General features: G+C 52.8%; 1 protein-coding gene across 2 annotated transcripts in view; it reads left to right on the top strand.

The window, feature by feature from the left end:
- The window catches only part of Fbxo41 (F-box protein 41), a 32079-nt gene extending 11361 nt beyond the window's left edge, over positions 1-20718 (top strand). The window contains 13 exon segments of one of the 2 annotated variants that reach the window (NM_001107871.3): positions 4553-4713; positions 5711-6748; positions 9338-9563; positions 10018-10091; positions 10333-10691; positions 11439-11680; positions 11859-11974; positions 12072-12224; positions 12355-12450; positions 14335-14453; positions 14735-14893; positions 16952-17067; positions 17187-20718. In NM_001107871.3, the coding sequence (NP_001101341.1) occupies positions 5850-6748; positions 9338-9563; positions 10018-10091; positions 10333-10691; positions 11439-11680; positions 11859-11974; positions 12072-12224; positions 12355-12450; positions 14335-14453; positions 14735-14893; positions 16952-17067; positions 17187-17249 (2622 nt within the window). In that variant the 5' untranslated portion in view covers positions 4553-4713; positions 5711-5849 and the 3' untranslated portion in view covers positions 17250-20718. 2 annotated transcript variants of the gene reach the window in all.
- Positions 20719-21605: the final 887 nt, after the last annotated feature.

Below are 21605 nucleotides of genomic sequence, written 5' to 3'. Positions count from 1 at the left end.
GCACAAGTGGCAGGCCAGCTCAGCCTGGGCTGTAGAATGAGACCATGTGGTAACAAAAAAAAAAAAAAAAAAAAGTAATTTAAAAGGAGGGCATATAGTTATGTAGGATAAAAGAGAGTTGTGAGACTGAAGGCCAGCCGGGTTGTGAGGAGGCCTTGGCCTGAAAGAGCACAAAGCACTCGAAACAGAAAAAACAAGATAGCTATAGTATATCTGGGAGGAGGGTGGCAACATTGAAGAAAACCAGGCTGCTGGGAGTGAGTGGGAGTTTGGAATCTGTTTTGACACCGTGGGTCGCTGAGTTCATCTAGAGTCTCTTTGCTAGAGACTGGCAACATGTTCAAGTGAGTCATTTGGAAAATTAGAAAAACAAAAGCTGGAGAGATGGCTTAGGGGGTTAAAGCCCTTTCCATGAAAGCCTGAGAAATCTGGGTTTCATCCCAGAACCCCTATCAAAGCTGGATGGCATTGTACACGTCTGTAATCCCAGCATTCCTTGGAGATGGAGGCAGGAGAGCTGTCCAGAAGCTCTCAGACCAGCTAGCCTGACTTCTACAGCCACTAAAACAGGGACCAAACCTTTCTTTTAGATAAGGTGGAAGGTGGGGAGATGGCTTAGTGCTTGTCCCACATAAGTTTGGATCCCCCATATAAATGCCAAGTGGCCATGATGACCAGCCTGTGACTCTAGCCCCAGAAGGCAGAGATAGGGAATTCCCCAGAGCAGCAGGCTGGTTGGCAGGACTAGGTATAATCAGTGAACTCTGGGTTTGATTAAGAAACCCTGCCTCCGTGAATAAGGTAGGAGGGTGAATAAGGTAGGAGGGTGATCAAGGATAGTCTCATTATTAGCTTAGGGTCTCTATGTGCACACAAAATAGAAAAAGAAATTGGAAAGGCAGGGACCAACTCCTGAAAGTTGTCCTCTGACATCCACAACATGCTGTGGCAGATGGGTGCCTACAGTCACACACACACACCTCAGCACATGGGAGCCTGCAAAAGTTGTATACATCATGTTGCCAACAAAAATCTATGTGTTGAGTAAAAAGTTTTGGGCAGATTTGGGTGTCACTGTTTAAGTGACATCGGAAGCCCCAGGCTCCTGTCTTGCTAGTTACACAGAGGTCCCGGGGTACCTGTGTTAACCAGGAGTGGGAGACTTGTTCATTTCTTTCCAGACGCTCCTTCCTTGGAGCCAGGGCTGCGGTTAGCTCCGCCCACTCAGAGTTGACCCGAAACAGTTCTCCAAGAGAAAACTGGGTGTGTTAACAAAGAAGTAAAGATGGCTAGCAGTACTGTAGGACACTTTTAATAGACACGTGGGTTTCCACTCAACTGGTTAGTAATGTAGGATGTTCTCCCAGTTCAGCCAGTGCAGCCAGCCTTCACAAACTTATGGTTGCCCTGTGTCCAGAAGAAGCAAAGTCAATCACACTCTCGTCCCCAGAACACAGCCAGTCCAAGTAGAACATTGTGCTGTGTTTGATTAAATAGTAATCTAGTCTTTAAGGTCTTTTAGTCTGGGACCAGAATCGAATGATGGAGGGAAAACTGTATAGCTGGGGTGGGGGTTGGGTACTGGGAGTGGGGGTGGGGCGCTGGGAGTGGGTGGGGCGCTGGGGGGGGGGGGTGGAGTACCCAGCCGAAGAGGGATAGGAAGGAAAAACACCTAGTCTACAGCCCACAGCCTTGACTGTAGCAAGGACTTTGACCTCCCCAGCTAAAGCTAATGCTACAGTCTCCATTCTTGGTACTCTGAGGCTCCTTATGAGGGGACGAAAGGGAGCCTCTGTTTGGGTTACAGGAGGCACAATCTTAGGGGTAACATTTTCTAGGCTTTTCTAGAAGTGTACTGGTCTTGATTTTCAAGAGGGCTTCCTATCTCCTTGCCTTCTTTATCCCCAGAGTGTTTATACAAAGCCAGAGACTTCATTGAAAGTTTTAATTCAAGAATCGATTCCACGATGGTGGTGGGGATAAGGAATCGAGTTATCTCTTAGCAACAGGCCCCCTGTGTAGCCCGCTTGGGAGAAGGGCTCTAGCCAGGGCTCCCTGCCATGGGGCGATGCAGGACCCCAAGCTCTTTGGTCTCTTCCTACTCAAGCTGAACTCCCCCTCACCCAGACTGCTTATAATGGCTGTTTCCATGGAGAGGACACAGGAGGGCCAGAGAAGTTGAGAGCAGGCTGGTCCCAGACTGCCCTCCCGCTGAGCTTCCTGCCTCCTCTCTTTTTTGCTTGAGTTCACTTTGGTTTAAAGCTAAGGACCGGCTCTTCATTATCTCGGTTATATTAGATTACTGGCTCCCGGCTGAAGGGCCCTCTCCAGGAAAGCGATTTTTCCCTCTGCCTTCAGGTTGACTGAAATAGGTCTTGTTGGACTTTACTGAGAAAGCCATAGCAAAGACCACAACCCCTAACAGCATTCTAACACTTAACAGCCTTTGTGGGGACATGGCCTCAGCTCCAGGGGCTGATTTGCTGCTGTGACGGGGTTCACGTATTTATTTATTTTGAAGCCCTCATTAGGTAGACCAAGCTGACCTCCAGCTCACAAACCTCTGCCTGCCTCTGCTTCCTGAGTGCTGGGAGCACCACCAATTTTTCACTAGGGAGTGCAGGCAAGTGGGGCGGCTTTGTCTTAGTATCTTAATGTTCCCCGCCTTAATCTCTCTTCTTGTTTTTTGTTTGTTTTTTTTCCTTGTGCATGGAGGGGGACGAGAAGGCATGCAAGACAGAGTTTCTTTGTGTAGCCCTGGCTGTCCTGGCACTCAACTCTGTAGACCAGGCTGGCCTTGAACTTAGAGAAAGTTCCCAGTGTTGGGATCAAAGGCGTACACCACCACTACCTGGCTGATCTGGCTTGAATGCCATTTTTCAACAGCTTGGTCAAGAGCAGTCTTCATAACAAAAACAACTCGGGGAGAAGGGGTTTATTTTAGCTCAGAGTTCACCGTGCCGTACATCATGGCAGGGATGTCCAGGATACAGGAGCTTACAGCAGCTGTTTGCATTGCAGGGTCAGGAAACAGCACTGACGTGAGCTGCTGCTGGCTTCTTCATCCATGTATACAGTCTAGGGTCCTGGTCAGAGACTGACACGACCCCAAGTGGGCAGTTTTCCCACCTCGACAACCGAAATCAAAATTCCCCAGTGGCCCATCTCCCAGATGATTCTGTGAACCTGACAGTTAACACTAACACCACAGGGCGAGGGAGATGTCTGTGAGGTAAAGGTGCATGGCAGGTACAGAGCGTTACCACCAAGCCCGACAACCCAGGTTTCCTTGTGGTGAGAGGAAAGAACTGACTCTCACAGCCTGACCTCTGACCTCCACACATGGGCCATGGCATGATCACCCCACACAAAATGGACTAAATGTAAAGGGAGAAAAAGCCACTAACTACCATAGGGCCTACCTACTATTTGGAAAAGGAATCTGCCTCTAATTTCTCAGCTGTTTTCCCCTAGTACAAGGAATGCAGAGCCACTGTAAGCAAAGCAGGGGAATTGATTATTTGCCCTAGTCCACATGGATGGACTGAGAAAGTGGGAAAGGCAGACTCCCCACGATCCAAGCAGAGTGCTGATCTGAGGTGGAGGCTAAGTGCTGGGTGGTCATGGGATGTCGCTACATCTGTGTAGAAATGGCAGAAGGCAGGAGAAGTCTGGAAACCATCAGGAGGTAGAGGTGGAGCTGAGAGAAGCTTCAAGGTGTGAGTCACTGGGGACAGAGAGAGGCTGTGGGGCTACCACACAGAGGCTGGAATCCATTAAGCACAGAAAAGTCACAAAACTCAGAGGAAAATCTCCATCTTAGTTGGGGTTTTATTGCCGTGAAGCAACACCATGACCACTGCAACTCTTTTAGAGAGTTTGGCTTACAGTTTCAGAGGTTTAGTGCATTATCATCAATGGTGGGAAACATGGCAGGTTATGTCCTAATGGTGCCATCCGTAAGGCCATGAGTCTATGGGGAACGTTCCTATTCAAACCACCACATCCGCCCTGGGCAATATCACGGCAGCCTCGATGGAAAAGTTGAGCATCAACAGACAAAGTGGACAAAGATCTTGATGACAACTGCATTGTCCTCAGAGAGAGCATGAAGCCTGAACTCAGGGAGTTAAGAAAGGAAGTCTGTGAGAATGGAGTGGTGAAGTCAGAAGATGGGGAGGTGTGAGAAGCCGCAGGCAGGCGGGAGGATGGGTGGCTTGCTGTCAGGAATGGTAGGAAAGGAAAGATAATGGGGCCCTTGGAGGGAGCGGCAGGAGCATTCCCTGAAAGCCAACTTATCCAAGTTTGAGGAAGGGACATCAGTGCCTGGAATGGTGGCATGGAACAGTGCCACCCACAGCGTCATATCTGGGTAAGCATCTTGGTCTCTGCAACTTAGTTCTAGCATCCAGCCTACATGTCGGATGTGGTCTTCATAAGATGGAAATTAAGTGTCTGTTTGAGGACCTTGGATGTCACATACATGAGCTAGGGCGCATGGAATAAACACCCCGGGGTCATGTACATGTCTTGATGATTTTTATCTACATAGGCACACACAAACACAGCCCTGATCAAGCTACAGGACCTCCTCAGTAGCACACAGGGTTCCTTCCCACGAAGCCCTCAGGGAGAGCCTCTTACTCTGACTTATGCTTGGTCTTGCTTTCCAGCTCTGGAATCCTGCAGTGTATTCGGTTTGGCTTCTCTCCTGTAAGTAAATCTAAGCAGATCCGTCTTTTGCTATGGATACTGGTTCACTGCTCACTACAGAGAAGCAGTACGTTATGAATAGACCAAAATCGATCCATTCTGTTTTCTTGCTTGGGATCTTAATTCTGTAACATTTGGCAATTCACCTGCCTTTGCCTACTAAGTGCTGGGATTAAAGGCATATGCCACCACGCCTGGGTCCCACTCTGCTGTTGAAGAGTGCCTGGACAGTTTTTTTTCTAGGTTGGGAATCCTTACAATTATAATTATTTCTTTAAGCCAGGCACGGTGGCTCTTGCCTATAATCTTAGCACTTGAGAGGCTAAGGAAAGTGAATCCCTGAAAATTCAAGACCTGCCTGGGCTGCATCGTGAATTCCAGGCCAGCAAGTCTCGGGATTAAAACCACATCGAAAACAAAACATTTGGCAGCATCTTATGTAGATCAGGCTAGCCATGCCTCTTCGTGTAGCTGAGGATAATCCTGAATGTCTCATCCTCTTGGTTTCCCTTCCCAAGTGCTGGGATGATAAGCACCTGCCCCACTGGCAAACAAACATTCCCTACATTTTTAAAAATTTACTTTATTTCTTGTGTATGAATGCCTGCATCTGTATATGTGTGTCGTGTGCTTGCCCAGACGTGTGTCAGGGACGACTGAAAAAGGAAATGGACCCCTGGAACAGGAATTAGAATGGTTGGGAATCATTTGTGTGCATCTGGGAACCAAACCCAGGTACCTTGCAAGAGCAACAACTGCTTTTTAACTGTCTTCTCCAGCCTTCCAAAACAAATATTAATGAAAATGAAACCCAACCACCAAGACCTAGTAATCTTAGCACTTGAAAGGCAGGAGGCCAGTGGCTCTTGGCCACCTCTGGCTCTGCCGTCCTGGGCATATTGGTTTCCCGCTGGATGGGGTAGAGGGTTGCTGGAGCAGGGAGTAGCAAGTGGGAGCAATGCTAGCAAGATGTTGAGCTTCATTTTCTCTCTTCTAGCCTCCGGGGCCCTGGCTGTTGGTGTACCCAGTCTTTTTGATCTCACAGGCCGGGCCCACCCGCGGCCCCCCATGAGCGCGCCCGGCTGACCCTGGAGGCGGCCGCGGTGGAGCCGGCGCGCCCCGAGGGCGGCTGGGCCATGGCCTCGCTGGACCTACCGTACCGCTGCCCGCGCTGCGGGGAGCATAAGCGCTTCCGGAGCCTGTCGTCATTGCGCGCGCACCTGGAATACAGCCACACCTACGAGACGCTCTACATCCTCTCCAAGACCAACAGCATCTGCGACGGCGCGGCCGCCGCTGCAGCTGCAGCTGCCGCAGCCTCTGGCTTCCCTCTGGCGCCTGAGCCCGCGGCCCTGCTGGCTGTCCCCGGGGCCCGGCGCGAGGTCTTCGAGAGCACGTCCTTCCAGGGCAAGGAGCAGGCAGCGGGGCCAGCGCCCGCGGGGCCGCACCTGCTGCACCATCATCACCACCACGCGCCACTGGCGCATTTCCCCGGTGACCTGGTGCCCGCCAGCCTGCCCTGCGAGGAGCTGGCCGAGCCGGGGCTCGTGCCCGCTGCGCGCTATGCGCTACGCGAAATCGAAATCCCACTCGGCGAGCTCTTCGCGCGCAAGTCCGTGGCATCCTCGGCCTGCTCGACGCCGCCACCCGGACCTGGCCCTGGTCCTTGTTCCGGGCCTACCTCTGCATCGCCGGCGTCGCCATCACCTGCGGACGTCGCCTACGAAGAGGGCTTGGCACGCCTCAAGATCCGCGCCCTGGAGAAGCTGGAGGTGGACCGGAGACTAGAGCGGCTGAGCGAGGAGGTGGAGCAGAAGATCGCGGGCCAGGTGGGTCGGCTACAGGCTGAACTGGAGCGCAAGGCAGCAGAGTTGGAGACTGCACGACAGGAGAGCGCGCGCCTGGGGCGTGAGAAGGAGGAACTGGAGGAGCGCGCGTCTGAGCTCTCGCGCCAAGTGGACGTGAGCGTGGAACTGCTGGCTTCGCTCAAGCAGGACCTGGTGCATAAGGAACAGGAGCTGAGCCGCAAGCAGCAGTGAGTAGGCCCTGGAAGTCCAGCGGGTGGGTGTTCGTATGTGTCACACACTTATCCACACACGTGTTTGGGGTGTCTCCATGTGGCCAGGCTTTAGAATGTAAGTTCTAAGATGAGTCTGTGATGGTAATGTCACTGAGTTCAAGGGTGTCGTGGTGATGATTTGGGACCTCCGACTGTGTGTTATTGGGACCTTGTGCCCATCCTTGAAAGTCTTTCTTCACCTTTGCTATCCAGGCCAGGCAGCGCTTGCATTTTGGTACTAGATCTTTCGGTTAGCCTACTAAAAGAAATGACCTAGTTCTCCATGTCTTGTACTTCATAGAGCATGCAGACACAACTGTATCCCTTCTTTAAAAACGGAAGAGGTACCGTGCGCCTGCTTCCTCTTGTCCTGCTACCTCTGTACTCTTGCATTCTTGAAGGCCTTCCTTGCATTTCTAGTTCTTTCTTGAACCTACCCACTGGGGTCAGGTTGCCACCTCCACCACCAGCCACTATGTCATCGGTAAACTTACTGTTCATCCTCCTGGATCCATCTACAGCATCCTGACACAGACCCCCCCCCCCCAGCCTCACCCCGTAGCCCAGGCTACCTCTGATCTGGTGATCCTCCTGCCTCAGCCTCAGGAGTACTGGTATTACTGCCATGCATCACCACACTTAGCTTTCCTCTGTCTTTACCCCCTTTCAGCCATCTTTTCAGGCTTCCCTTTTGCTTCTCTTAGTCTCAAACGGAACCTTAGGAATGCATAGAGTCAGACATTGTGCTTGTCCCCATTGTCCCCCCCCCCTTTTTTTTTTAAAGAGGAAAGGGTTTATTTTTATTTATAATTTATACTCCTCCATCCATCATAAAAAGAAGTCAGAGTAGGAACTCAAGGCAAGAACTGGAACAGAGACCAGGGAGGAGCATTTACGCAACGGTTTGTTCTCCGCGGTTGCTCAGTTTGCTTCTTTATACACAGCCCAGCACCACGGACCTTGGGACAGCACCATCCATGATTTCCTTTTTGGTTGTTGTTTAGTCATGTTTTCCCCGTATTTCAGATGGTGCCTAGCACCCGGATGAAGTGTTGAATGGGTCCATGAGCAGCTGAATGCATGTGGGGATACACACACTTGGGTAACAGTGTGCTGTGTTTGTATGTCCCCCTTGGATGCTGGGAGGTGGTACCTGGTGATGCTGTAGGCGTTCTTTATGCCTGTGTAGATGGGACTCCCTTCATTTTGACGCTTCTGGAGCACATGTGAGTTTGAGCAGGTTGGGGGGCTGAGCCTCCGTGGTCCTTGATATACTTCAGAGCATGAGTTGCCCGAGGATGAATATGATTGCATACATAGGAACATGTTGGGGGCTGTGTGTTGGGTCAAGTTAGGATATATGTTCACTGCTGTGAGGTTTTTAACGTGGCTGGGCATGGCCCTTGGTGAGGAGGCAGTGTATTGAGGCCACAGGGAACTGAGAACTTCTGCTTTTTGTTTATGGGGCTCTGTGTGTAGGAATGAGCCTTCCTGTGACTGTGTCAGGGAAGACCCGCTGTGCTTAGTAACTTTGCTTGTGGCCTTGACATGTTTAGAGTGCTGCCACTTTGTTCCCTAGGTCTCATGGTGACGGAGAGAGCCAATTCCTTCATGTTGCCCTCCAGCCTCTGCACGGCATTGGAGCCCAGACTTGCTTATGTTTTTGCTTGAGTTTTATCTTTGCTATTTTATGTGTAAACAAGTATCATGTGTGCATACATTACCTCTGGTGCCCACGGAGGTGGGAAGAGGGTGTCAGATCCCCTGCAGAGGGGGTTACAGGCCGTTGTGAGCCAGGATGTGGGTGCTGGGAACCAAATTCAGGACTTCTGCACTCTGAGTAACAAGTGGCTGAGTGGTCTCTCTAGACACATGTAATAAAGATTTGTATTTTGAAAGCAACTTGAGGGGTTGGGGATTTAGCTCAGTGGTAGAGCGCTTGCCTAGCAAACGCAAGACCCTGGGTTCAGCTCCGAAAAAAAAAAAAAAAAGAAAGCAACTTGAAGGAGGAAAGGTGTGTTTTAGCTTGTGGTTTGGGGAAAGACCTTATTGTTGTAGGGATGGTGTAGTCCTAAGAGTGTGAGGTCACATCAAGTCAGCCAGGAAACAGAGGGGAGGCGGCTGCTCAGCCTGCTTCAACTTTTTGTTTAGCCTGGGACCCCAGCCCATGGAATGGCGCCACCCAAATTTAGGGTGGATCTTCCCCTCTCGGTTAGCACCATCCAGAAACTTCCTCATAGATTTGTCCAGAGGTTCATCTTGTATGTGATTCTAGATTCTGTCAGGTTGACAATTTTGATATGGAGGTCCTGAACTGTGTGCCTTGTGTGTCTGCCTGTTTGTGTTTGTGTGTATCTGTGTGTGTGTGTGTGTGTGTGTGTGTGTGTGTGTGTGTGTGTGTGTGTTGGGGGGTTGGGAGGGGATGTGGTGGGCCTTATCCATGGGATCATGAGCAAACACTTTAGGCCACTGTGTTAGTTCTCTCCTACTGGCCACTTTCCTCCAATGGGAGGTTTGAGGGCAGTCAGGTCAGGGGCCTGGGGTAAGAGACTGCTCCCCGCCCAGGGAGGTGGTGCAGATCGACCAGTTCCTGAAAGAGACGGCAGCCCGGGAGGCCAGTGCCAAGCTGCGGCTGCAACAGTTCATTGAGGAGCTCCTGGAGCGTGCAGACAGGGCTGAGCGCCAGTTGCAGGTCATCAGCAGCAGCTGTGGCAGCACTCCCAGTGCCAGCCTGGGCAGAGGAGGTGGGGGCAGTGCCTCGGGGCCTGGGCTGAGAGGCCCAGGCAGAATGGTGAGTGTGTGCCTGCCCTGACTTCTCACATGCTCATGTGTGCCCCCCCCACCGCCTTCCCATGCACCACTCCAACTCACCCCCTCTGCCTATACCCCTAGAAGCAACTCCAGGTCTAAAGTGGGAGGGAGGTGCACTCTTGGCAGGGCAGCAGAGCTGGCTCTGAGGCTGTGGCAAGGCAACTTCAGTCGCCTCAGCCTTCAGAAGCCCTTCTGCACATTTCAGATGAGAGCCTAGGAGTCACGAGCGGGGCCCTGGGATGCTGGGTGGGTGGCTTGGGAGGGAATTTGGGAGTCTGCCTGTCTGGGCTGCCTGTCTGTCCATTCATCCATCTTTCCCAACTGTTTTCTTCTCTCTCCTTTCTTCTCTCCGTCTCCCTCTCTCTCCTACAATTGCCTTCTTCTCTGGCCTCCTCTACCCATCCTTTCTTTCCCTTCCACTCTGGGGGCTGCAGCGAGAACACCATGCAGGCCCAGCTGTGCCAAGCACATATGCTGTATCACGGCATGGCTCCTCTCCCAGCACAGGGTAAGCCTTGGGTTTGGCCCACCCCAAACAGCCTACCCTCACCCTGGAAGGTCTGCTGGCCCATCAGAGGCTTGTCTCCTGGGCCCACCCCCCTGTTGTCACCAGTCTGGCTTTCCATGCTGAGGGAACTTTTGGAAAGCAAGACAGTGGGCTACCCTTGGCTGGTGGTAAGGATATCGTGGGGAGCTGGGACAGCCTGGTATCCCTCAGTCTTCAGTATGCACTCCCCCACCCACCCCAGGGCCTCCAGCCGTGTGCCAGCTGCATCCCAGAGCTCAGGCTGCTATGACAGTGACAGTCTGGAGCTACCCCGACAAGAGGAAGGGCCCTCGGAGGACAGTGGCCCTGGGGGCTTGGGTTCACGGGCCCAGGCAACCAACGGTGGTTCAGAGCGGTCCCAGCCCCCTCGTAGTTCAGGTCTACGAAGACAGGCCATCCAGAACTGGCAGCGCCGACCGCGCCGTCATAGCACAGAAGGGGAGGAAGGTGACGTCTCAGATGTGGGCTCCCGAACTACTGAGTCAGAGGCTGAAGGACCCTCTGATGTCCCACGCCCTGGACCTGCTGTGGCTGGACCCTTGAACAGCTGCCGGCTCTCGGGTAAGTCCTGAGAGAGGGGGTAGACAGCCCAGCTTCTCGTAGGAGACACAGGGTGGAGGTGGTGACCCTCTGCTCCTACGCCTCGCTTCCTCTTGCTTACTTCAAGCTTATGTGACAAGACAGCAAGGAACAAGGGTTTATGTGATGGGGCAGGCCTGCAGTGACCTAAAGACGCCCCGTTTAAGGAGTCTGTGTACATGGTAGGCTCCATCACGGGTAGGGAGAGAAGCTGAGCATTTACTCTAGGCTCTCAAGCACCTGGCAGGGAGCAGGGGTTTGAGGGAGTAGCTCTGTACTTAGGTGGATGGCTTAGGGGGTTAGAGTCAGGGTGACTCTTAAATAGAAAGTTTGGGGCTTTGGGTGGAGGTGCGTGTGTGTGTGTGTGTGTGTGTGTGTGTGTGTGTGTGTGTGTGTTTCAGTTAGTGCAGTGCTTGTCTAGATCCATGCGGCCCTGGCTTTAGGTGATGCACACCTGTAATCCTAGTATTTGGGCAGCAAATGCAGGAGAATCTGCAATTCAAGGCCATCCTGGGCTTGAGTTCAAGGCCAGGCTAGAACTCGTGAGACAACTTCGTTTTCCAATTAGTAAAATTTGGGGTACTGCAAAGAAAGGGGATGCAGAGACGCTGTCTTCCCAGGGAGTCAGTCCTCAGTGGGGTGGGAGGCCTCATACTCACCCCTGCGGCTCCTCACCCACAACCCTGACTGGTCTTTTATGCTCCTCCCTTTGGCCCTGGTGTTCTGCAGCCCGCCCTGAAGGAGGCAGCGGGCGAGGCCGACGGATGGAGAGAGGCAGCCCCTCACGCTCCAATGAGGTCATCAGCCCAGAAATCCTCAAGATGCGTGCTGCCCTCTTCTGTATCTTCACCTACCTGGATACCCGGACACTGCTACATGCTGCAGAGGTCTGCCGGGACTGGCGCTTTGTGGCGCGCCATCCCGCTGTCTGGACGAGAGTGCTGCTCGAGAACGCTCGAGTCTGTTCCAAGGTGCCTGCCCCTGCCCTCCTGGGAGCCCTACTTTGCTCAGCAGAACTGGCCCAAGACTAGTTTTTGTAACCCTTACAGCCCTGGTTCCCCAGGATGCTCTCATGGTGCCTCCTCAGGGCTAACCCATCACCAGCCAGTCAAGTTCAGACCTCTGCTCATATCACTTGGTCTTTCTCAGTTCCTGGCGATGTTGGCTCAGTGGTGCACCCAGGCTCACTCATTAACATTACAGAACCTGAAGCCCCGGCAGCGGGGAAAGAAGGAAAGCAAGGAGGAGTATGCCCGCAGCACCCGGTGAGGCCTGCAGTCGGTGGGTCGGTGGGTGGGTAGCCCGAGAGCTCAGTGGGGGTAAAATGACCACCAGCAATTCCCTGACCTTGGTCATCCCCAGGGGCTGCCTTGAAGCAGGGCTGGAGTCCCTGCTGAAGGCCGCTGGTGGGAACCTGCTGATCCTGCGGATCTCCCACTGCCCCAACATCCTCACTGACCGGTCACTCTGGCTGGCCAGCTGCTACTGCCGTGCCCTGCAGGCTGTCACCTACAGGTGGGTCCTCTCTTGCGGAAGCACAGCTCACCCCTTGTGTGCCTCAGGCTGGCTCCAAAGATCCTTAGGTACCACGTGGTCTTGCCTCTTAGTAGGACCAGTGGCTACTTGAGCTTCGACTTTTCCACAGGAGTGCCACGGACCCTGTCGGCCATGAGGTGATCTGGGCCCTGGGCGCAGGCTGCAGAGACATTGTCTCCCTCCAGGTGGCTCCACTTCACCCCTGGTAAGCCTAGGCCAGGGGGTGGGTAAGGAGAGAACAGCAGTGGGCCCGCCTGGTCTGGGGCTGAGGACCGAGCTGGTTTGCTGTTGCTAATTAGGAGCTGTGACAGAGAACCTGGAGTCTCCTCTGGCTTGCTGGCAGTGCCACTTAAAAATTCATTACATATTTTGTCAAGGGACTTGGGTATGTGCCTTTCCACCATGTGGGTCTCTGAGATTAAATTTATGTCATTAGACTTGGTGGTAAGTGCCTTTACCCACTGAGCCATCCTAACAGCCTGGCATTGCCACTCAGCCCTGTGATTCACAGCGTTGATGATGAGAGCTGTCACTACTGGCTCAGTGGCATCCTGTCCACAGAGACTGAAGTCCGTGATACACGTTCAGTCAGCACTGCCCTGACACAGTATAGGCAGGTCAGAGAAGTCAGTAACAACAAAGAAGCTGGGGAGGACATCATACGCCCGTCGTCTGAGCTACTCCAGAGCTCAGATCGTGAGTTCGAGACCTCTGTGAGCAACTTCTCGAGATTCCATCTCAAATCAAGAATAAGTCTGTTGTCGTTGGAGAGCCCAGGGTGTGAATCGTCCCTTGCTCTCCTTGGGACTTCCTCACGTTACCAGGCCTGTGTGCTGCCCCTTACCCTCCCAGTGTTCTCCCCAACGTGCCAGCTCCTCCACACTGTCACTGTTGGAGTCTGTCATTGTGGTCCCTGCTTGGCTCCCAGTGTCCCCCATCCCGAGCCTTGATAGCACCTCTTCTGTAGTGATTTCTGCTTCAAGCTCCTCTGCAAGGGTTGGTTCTCGAGGCAGAGTCTCCGCTGTCATTTCTGTGTCCTTGCTGCCGTGGGTGGGTCAGAGGACGGAGATACTGATGCCTGAGTGGATGTTGAGGGATGAGTAGTAGTAGGGATGCCTGGAGTGCGTAGGGCAGGCAAGCCGACAATGATAGGGGAAGGCAAGTGGGACAAAGCCATGAAGGCCTTGGTAAAAGACGGCAGAGCTACAGGTTGCGTTGCACACACACCTCTACTTACTTCAACACTTGGGGAGCAGAGGGAGGCGGCTCTCTGAGTTCGAGGCCAGCCTAGTCTACATAGTGAGTGCAATATCAACCAGAGCTACACAGAAAAACCCTGTCTCGGGGTCAGGGGGTAGAAACAGACCCTGTCCAGGGTTGGGGGTTGGGGGAGATGTAGACCTGTGTATCTTATCTAGAAAGTATGAGGTGGCTATTGGGAAGATTGTCAGTTTTAAGAAAGGTATTGAACCAGACACGGTGGTACACACCGGTCATCTCAGCTCTTGGGGAGTTGAAGCAAGAGGGTCCCTCAGCTTCACGAGTTTGAAGTCACTCAGGCTAGGCTGCATGAGATACTTCTTAAAACAAAATCTAAACAACAATAAAAATCTAATAAAGTTATCAAAAACTGAGGTCTGTGACCTCAGCACTTGAAGCAGGAGGATTTCTGCTAGTTCAAGGCTAGGTGGCAGTGGCAAATACAGGTCTGGTGCTAAGTCTGTTGGCGAACCCAGGGTGTGAATCGTCCCGTGCTCTTGAGGGTGGAGCTTTGTGTCTTCATTGTCACCCTGCATTCCACAGCCTGGCTCCTCTTGACTGTAACACACACTTGATAAGAACTTGGTGCCAATGAGGATTTGGTCACCAGGTACAGGGTGAATGGAGACCGGGGTGGGCTCTGAAATCTGAAGGTGCCAGATGTAGCAAGAGAGGAGAGGACAGAGTCAGAGATGAGAGATTTTCTGACTCGAAAAGCCAGCTGTTGTTGGCAAGGCGCGTGCCTGAGGCATGAAAAACATCCTCCTCTAGGCTGTCACACTTGGGAGTGCAATGCCTCCCTGACCACTTTCCACTCTCCATTCTTCAGCCAGCAGCCCACCCGGTTCAGCAACCGTTGCCTGCAGATGATTGGACGCTGTTGGCCCCACCTCCGGGCCCTGGGCGTAGGTGGTGCCGGCTGTGGGGTACAGGGCCTGGCATCACTTGGTGAGTCTTCCCTTGGGGTCGGAGTGTGTAGGTAAGAAGCGGGCGGGGGCTGGGGATTTAGCTCAGTGGTAGAGCGCTTACCTAGGAAGCGCAAGGCCCTGGGTTCGGTCCACAGCTCCGAAAAAAAGAACCAAAAAAAAAAAAAAAAAAAAAAAAAGAAGCGGGCGAAGGTGAGATACGCCTGTGAAATCTTACGAGCATTAGGGGCTGCAGTCTGGGTGCTGGGCAGGGGGATGGGGGTCAGGGAGTTTGTCACCAGGCCTATCTTCTTCCTCTCCTAGCAAGAAACTGTATGCGGCTGCAGGTCCTGGAACTGGACCACGTGTCAGAGATTACCCAGGAGGTGGCGGCAGAGGTCTGCCGGGAAGGCCTGAAAGGACTGGAGATGCTGGTGCTCACAGCCACCCCTGTCACCCCTAAGGCCCTGCTACATTTTAACAGTGAGCAATGGGGGTTTGGGGCTGCAGGGCATGGCTACAGCCTATCCTCTGACAGTTTGCAGCACTGAGTGAACTCTTCCTGGGGGGATGCAGACAGAGATACCTGCCTCTCCCAGAAGGGGCATCTGTGCTGTACCAAGTAGTGCTTCCAGAATCCAGCTTGCTGAACTGTGGTGTTGACTGGGTTTACTTACAGAATAGGTGTGAGGATTACTTACAGTGTGGCTCACCCCAAAGAAGCCATTCCAACAAAAAGTCTCGGCACAGATGACAGCCTCCTCATAGCTGTATGGGCGGAGTGCTCTTCTTACTCTGGTACCTCCAAAGACCACACGCAGCTGGAGCAAAATTGCACACACCTAGGGGGAGGCAGGGGGCAGGGACTGGGTGATAGCCTAGGTGAGGGTCTCTGACCTGGTGACCCTGAAGATTCTCCAATTCAGAAAAATCAATAAGACCAATCTTGGGGGTGGGGGTGGGGGTCTCTTGGGATAGTCCTAGCTTCTCCAATGAGATGGTGATGGTTGCTACAGAGTCTTGTACAAGCAGGCAGTGTAACTGTTTCCTATTGCTCTAACCAGTGCAGGAGCAGACAGAGTTTTTGCCTGGGCTCGTTTAGTGCCTCTGAAGTACTGCAGGCCTGGCAGCATTCAGTGTCAACTGTTGAGTTGCATAGGGTGTCTATTGTCCTGTCCCCAAGGGCTGTGTGTATGGTGCCACTAAGTTTGTCCGTGAGCCTCCCACTGAGGTAGAGACAGAGCAGACAGGCAGAGAGCAGCAAGAGATAGTACTCTTCTACACACGATTCTGCTTCCTGAATTCTGCAGTCTCATATTTCAACGTTTTAGGTGGTAGATTAAAATATATGTGAGTCCTCAGGGATATTTCTTGGAGATAAGGACTTCGCTCTGGCCCTTTCTGCTGCTTACGCCATTCCAGCTGCTCCGTCACATCTCTGCCTTCACTGTGGACCACCACTCAGAACCCAGTGGTCTCTGGGAGGTTGCCACAGTTTTCCCCCAGTACTGGAGCTCAATCCAGCTGCTTTAAGTGCTATGCTCCCAGTCTCTACCCCACCCCCACCCCATCCCCACCTTTATGAGACAGGGTTTTTCTGTTTAGCCCTGATTATGCTGGGACTTAGATCAGGCTGGCCTCAGACTCTCGGGGACCCATCTGCCTCTGCCTCCTCTCCCCATGCAGGGAGTAAAGGCCATGCCCCACCATGCCTGGCTTTTTTGCATTTTTACTTTGAGACAGTCTTACTAAGCTGTCCCTGCAGACCTTGACTTCTTGAGTAGCTGAGGTGACAGCCCTGGGCCATCACACCTGTTTCCTTAACCTTATTACCTCCTGGACCTTCCTGTTACCTTCGCCTCATGTCTACCTAAATGGCCACCCAGAGCTCACTACCCAGTCCCCCAAATCATGTTGTCCAGGCCCCTCCCAGCTCCTGACCTCATTCTGCCTCTCCCTGACATCATGGCTGCTAGTTATTGAAACCTTTGCTTCATTGTCTGATTGCCTCCCACTCAACACTCAGCCTCAGTTCAACAGCTCTGCCCCTCAGGTCATTTCCAAGTGCCCAGGCCATGGCACAGCTGTCCCCTCTGCCGGGAAGTTGCTAGGGCAGTGAGCAGCTTGCTGTCACACACTTGTCCTCTCAGGATATCTTTACCTGTCTTTTTTTTTTTTTCCCCGGAGCTGGGGACCGAACCCAGGGCCTTGCGCTTCCTAGGTAAGCGCTCTACCACTGAGCTAAATCCCCAGCCCCAAAATTTTTTTTTTTTTGGTTCTTTTTTTCCGGAGCTGGGGACCGAACCCAGGGCCTTGTGCTTCCTAGGCAAGCGCTCTACCACTGAGCTAAATCCCCAACCCCTATCTTTACCTGTCTTAAGACGTTTCTTTATGAGCTGCAGCCAGCACAGGCCTGGTCCTCTTGTTCCTGTACTGGCACAGGTGTGCTTCTCACTGGGGCTCTGGTTTCATACATGAGAGGAAAAGATGCAGCTCACTCACTGCCCTTGCCAAGCACTATCTGCCCTACTTGCTTCCCAGGCATCTGCCGGAACCTCAAATCCATTGTGGTGCAGATTGGGATTGCAGATTACTTCAAAGAGCCCAGCAGTCCCGAGGCCCAGAAGCTGTTTGAGGATATGGTGACAAAACTCCAGGTGAGATGTGGCTTTTAAGGCCACATAAGACACCCTCCCCCCTTGACTGGGGCTGGTGAGGGTGGTAGTAGTTTACCTTCCCAACCTAAGGAGAGCTAATTTAGGGTCCTTTCCTACAGGCCCTGAGACGGAGGCCTGGCTTCTCGAAGATTCTGCACATCAAGGTAGAAGGTGGCTGCTAACCCGGGTGAGGGGCGGCAGGGCACCTGCCAGCCCCACACCAAGTGCTCTTTGGACCTCTGGAGGGGCCCTGGCTTGGACTAGACCTTTGGAGGCTTAGTGTTTCCCCAGGTTCCAGACAGTGGTTGAATATCCTGTCCAGTTGGGACAGCAGAGTGACAGGTGACCCAGAGCACTGCCTGCCCAGGACAGGGGCTGAAAAGAAGCTGCCCTGAGACACCTCCCCCCTCACATTCCCAGCTGAAACAGCCTCTGGCACAGCCAGCAAGGAGCTGAGCCGACACACCAGCAGCTGGTTGTCACTGCTCAGAGGATCTGCAGTAGCCACCCAGCAGCTCCTCAGCTGCTCAGGCAGGTCTCCTTCCTGAGGCCATCTCCTGGTCAGGAGCCTGTCAAGCCACAGGCCAGAAGGGGCTTAAGGCAGCTCAGACATGACAAGGAGGACTCTTCTCCCCTTTCCCTGACCAAGCCCTCTGTAAGGCACTCCCTTTGGACAGAGAGACTTTCTTCCAGGTCCACATTCTCCTGTGATAATCCAGGCAAGTCTAGGAATCCAAGTACAAGGTTAGCTGAAGTTGGGGCAGGGCCATAGGGTTGAATTTCAAAAGGTTAAAAAAAAAAAAAAAAAAAAGGTCTAGAACACACCAGGACGAGACCTGCACCTCCCAAGCAGGCAGAGGACTGGCCAGTTGGAGGAGGCTACTCCTAAGACAGAGTTCTTGTCATCACACTCCAGAGCTAAGCTCAAAGTAGTCTATACCGCTCCTTGCTGAGGGATCAGAGAGCTGGGGTCCCACCAAAGCCCTACAGTGAGAAGGGACCCAGGCATTTTGGCAGGATTCCCAAGCCTTTCAGGTCCCTAGGCCATTGGGAGGGGGGACTCTGGGTTACCTGCTGTGCTGGAGTTTGGGGGAGGGGGAGTGGCGTTACCTAACAGAGGAATCACTTCCACAGCCCGTCTTCCTGAGTCTTTACAGTCCTGGGCTGAAACTATAGTAGGAGAATACTTGTGGTATGGTGTCGCTGGCCCTTGCATCATACCCAGGAAGTCTGGTCACCAAACCCCACAGACTGAGCATCCCCTAACTGAATTCCTCTGCTCGGAACTTGCAGTGGCCAAGACACAGGTCTTGGCCACCCTCATTTGGGCAGATCTTTCAAATGCCTGGTTTGTCATCCACATTTTAGGGTTTTCTTTGCTCCTTTATAAGGTGGGATCCTCTTGCCAGTTTTCTCCAGCTGTGCACAACCTGGACTGGGCACAAACACATCTGTAGGTTGTTGCCAAACAAGTCCCTTCCACTGCTGCACAGCCTCCAGCTGGATGCTCCCTGACCCTATAGCTCTGTCCCAGTTTGTCATCATCGCTGAGCTGTGTGGCTTGTTCTGTACCTGCTCCTTACAGACTGAAATGCCAAGGCTGTCGTGCTGGGTACTCCACGCCTCGTCCTGCATGTAACCTTGGCTGTGCGGTATCTATGCCCCTACCTCTCACAGCTGCCTCCGGTTGCTCCCACCTCCCCAGCCTTGTCCCCAGGAGTCACAGGCAACAGCACAACTTTCCTCCTTCAGTGGCCCAGAAAGGGGGTGGAGGTGCGCTTGGGCCCCAGCTGCCTTTAGTAGGTCAGGTGTTTGCCAGCTGCATCCATGTAGCTCCTGCTTCCTGTGACTCTCAAGACTGAGGTGCTGCCCTTTCTGTCTCTTGGATAAAGCACAAAGTAATGTTGTTGGCCAAGCCTGCCCCAAGGGGGTTCCGATTCACAACCCCAGGATTTGGACATCTCCCTGGGTAGGGGAGGCACCTGCTGTTGGGGGAAGTAGATCAGGGTGCACAGCCATCAGGGCAAGAAGCTAGCTAGCCCCGGGCATTCTGATCCACGGAGAGGGAATCCTACCCCTAAGAGGTCCCACCCGTGTTCTTGTTCTGAGTAAAGGTGAGTAAAGTGTAAGTTTTAACCTAAGCCTTTACCAACCTAAGTGACAGGTCACTGTGTCCTGCCTGGCTGAGTCTTGGGCATCATAGTCTTCAGGCATGCTGAGAGCCAGCAGCTCTGACACCAAGTTGTGGACCCTTTGCCTTCTCCGAAGGGGGGCAATCCCTGCCTCTGGATGCTGTGCTCATTTACATCTTTAGCAGTCACAGAGCCTGTTGGGCATGGGGTGAGCCCCTGGCTTCCTTAGAAGCACCCCAGCCTTTCATCAGCTACTCAAAGTCCCCTGCATCTCATACTTACTGAGGCACAGGAAGCCCGAGTGGGCATGCCCTGCTCCAGAAAGCAGCTCTGGGTCAGCAGAGAAGGCTCACAGAGGGCAACCACTTGCTATCTCTCACACTCCCATCCCCTGCCAAACAGCCTGGCGCATCTAAGTTGTGGCATGGTTTGGCTTGAGTACTTAATGCTTATGCAGGCTGCTTTCCCCCAGTTATGGCAAAAAGGTATGCGCCCTGCCCAGACACCCAGCTTTCCACCCATGGAGAGTACCCTAAAATTAGGCTTTTCTTTTTTTAAACCCCATTGACAACTGAGGCTAAGTCAGCCTCAGGAATTGCATCAGAAACTTACCAGGCCTTCTTCCCAAGGCCTGCTTTGCTCTGTCACCAGCCCTGATCTTGAATCCAGAACACAGGCAATAAGCTGTCAACTCCAGTGTGTAAGGCACAATGTTGAAGGACAATTTCCCAGAGTTGACAGCTGGTGCCAAAGACAGTTCCCGGTGAACTTGGAGAGGTGAGACCTCAGTGGGACATGGTCCAGTGCCCGGTGGAGTTAAGAACTGATGGGGTCTACCCTAGTCACCAGCCTGAGGACCTGACAGTTTCCTGCCCTTGGTGGCCATGCTTTTTCATCCAGCCTTGGCTCAGGCCAGCATCTCTCTGTATATATTACTGTGTATATTCACTCCTGGACAAGTGAGCTCAGCTGTAGTCCTTGCCTGAGGACAAGGCTTAAGGGTGGGTGAAGAGCAGACCATTAGGCTTTCCTTAACTTTTTGGGACCTTAGTCCTTAGACTGCCCGACAATCAAGCAGGCACCCCACCAGGAGGCCAGCTCTGGGCCTCTGTGGTTATTACAGCCCTGGGGAGGCTTGACCTGGAATTCCCAAGGCTTTACTCGGCCCTGGCAGGGATCTCAGGCAGGGACCTGAGGTGGCTCAAGAGGGCACAGCTAGCCCTTAGGCCCTGACTCCCTGCACAGCCAGGCTGCAACCTGCCCTCATGCACACTAGGCAGAGGGGTGGACAGGAACTTTTGATTTTAGTTTTGTTTCTAAAGTGGTGCCTGTACCTCCAGCCCCCAGGGGGCCCTCCCTGGCCCCACTTACCTGCCCCACCAGGCATTGCCATTCCAGCACTTTGCTCCATGTCGCCCAGATGCCCTTTGCAGAATGTATCCGAGCGTATGTATTTAAAAGGACTCGTGGGCGTCAGAATTTATGGTTCTGTATCCAATAAAAGATGGTGAACTGAAAAGATGGTGTGCGGCCGAAGGAAATCGGTGGCATGTAGCTGAATTTGTGAGACCCTTTGCTGACCCTTTGCTTCTGAAGTCTAACGTAGCTCAGGCTGGTTTCAAAGTCAATACTGAAGACCCCTTCAGCTTCTGCTCTAGCTGTCTGGTGCTAGGGAGTACATGTGTGTATCATACAGTCTGTGTGAGGGTGGGGATTGAGCTCAGGATTTTGTGCATGCTGGGTGAGCACCCTAACAGACATCCTCAGGCCTCCTTACAGCTCTTCTGCAACTAAGGACACTGAGACAGGAGGAAGGCAGACGTGTTTAATTACTCGCGTACTGAGGGTCTGGGTTAAGCTGCTGTACCAGTAGTCCTCGGGAGCCAGATGCTTCCAGTTGGCCACAAATCCTATCCTGCCTCAGGGCCATCTAACCATGAGTGCAGGGCTCATGAGGTTCTCTATCACTTCACAGAAGTTCCTTCAGTTATTCAGAATGACCCCTCCAACTCTTAATAACTCTATCTTGGGGCAGCCAGAAGGGAGGAGCTGATTAAATCCTGCCAGTCTTCTGTGCTGACAGCTAACTGCCCCTGGTCAGAAGAAAGCAGGAGCTGGGATGGTGGCTTATTCAGGAGACAAAGCAGGTCAAGGCCAGCTTGGGCAATTTAGTGAAACCCGAAGAACACAAAGACTGATGAACCCAAAGTAAAATATAGGGCTGAAATGTAGTTAAGTGGCAAGTGGCTGCCTAGCAGACCTCTGAGGCCCTGGCTTCAATCCACAGAATCAGTTTAAACAAAAAGGGATGCTCAGGATGACTGAACAATAGCTGTTTTCTTACAAGGCCCAGAAAGCTTGAGAGGTTTAAAATACTGCAAGAGGAACACACCTGAACTCCAAGGA

Source organism: Rattus norvegicus, chromosome 4 (genome assembly GCF_021556685.1).
Source record: "Rattus norvegicus strain SHRSP/BbbUtx chromosome 4, alternate assembly SHRSP_T2T, whole genome shotgun sequence".
Lineage (NCBI taxonomy): Eukaryota > Metazoa > Chordata > Mammalia > Rodentia > Muridae > Rattus > Rattus norvegicus.
The sequence above is the reverse complement of the archived record's forward strand: the minus strand, read 5'-3'. Positions and strand labels throughout refer to the sequence as shown.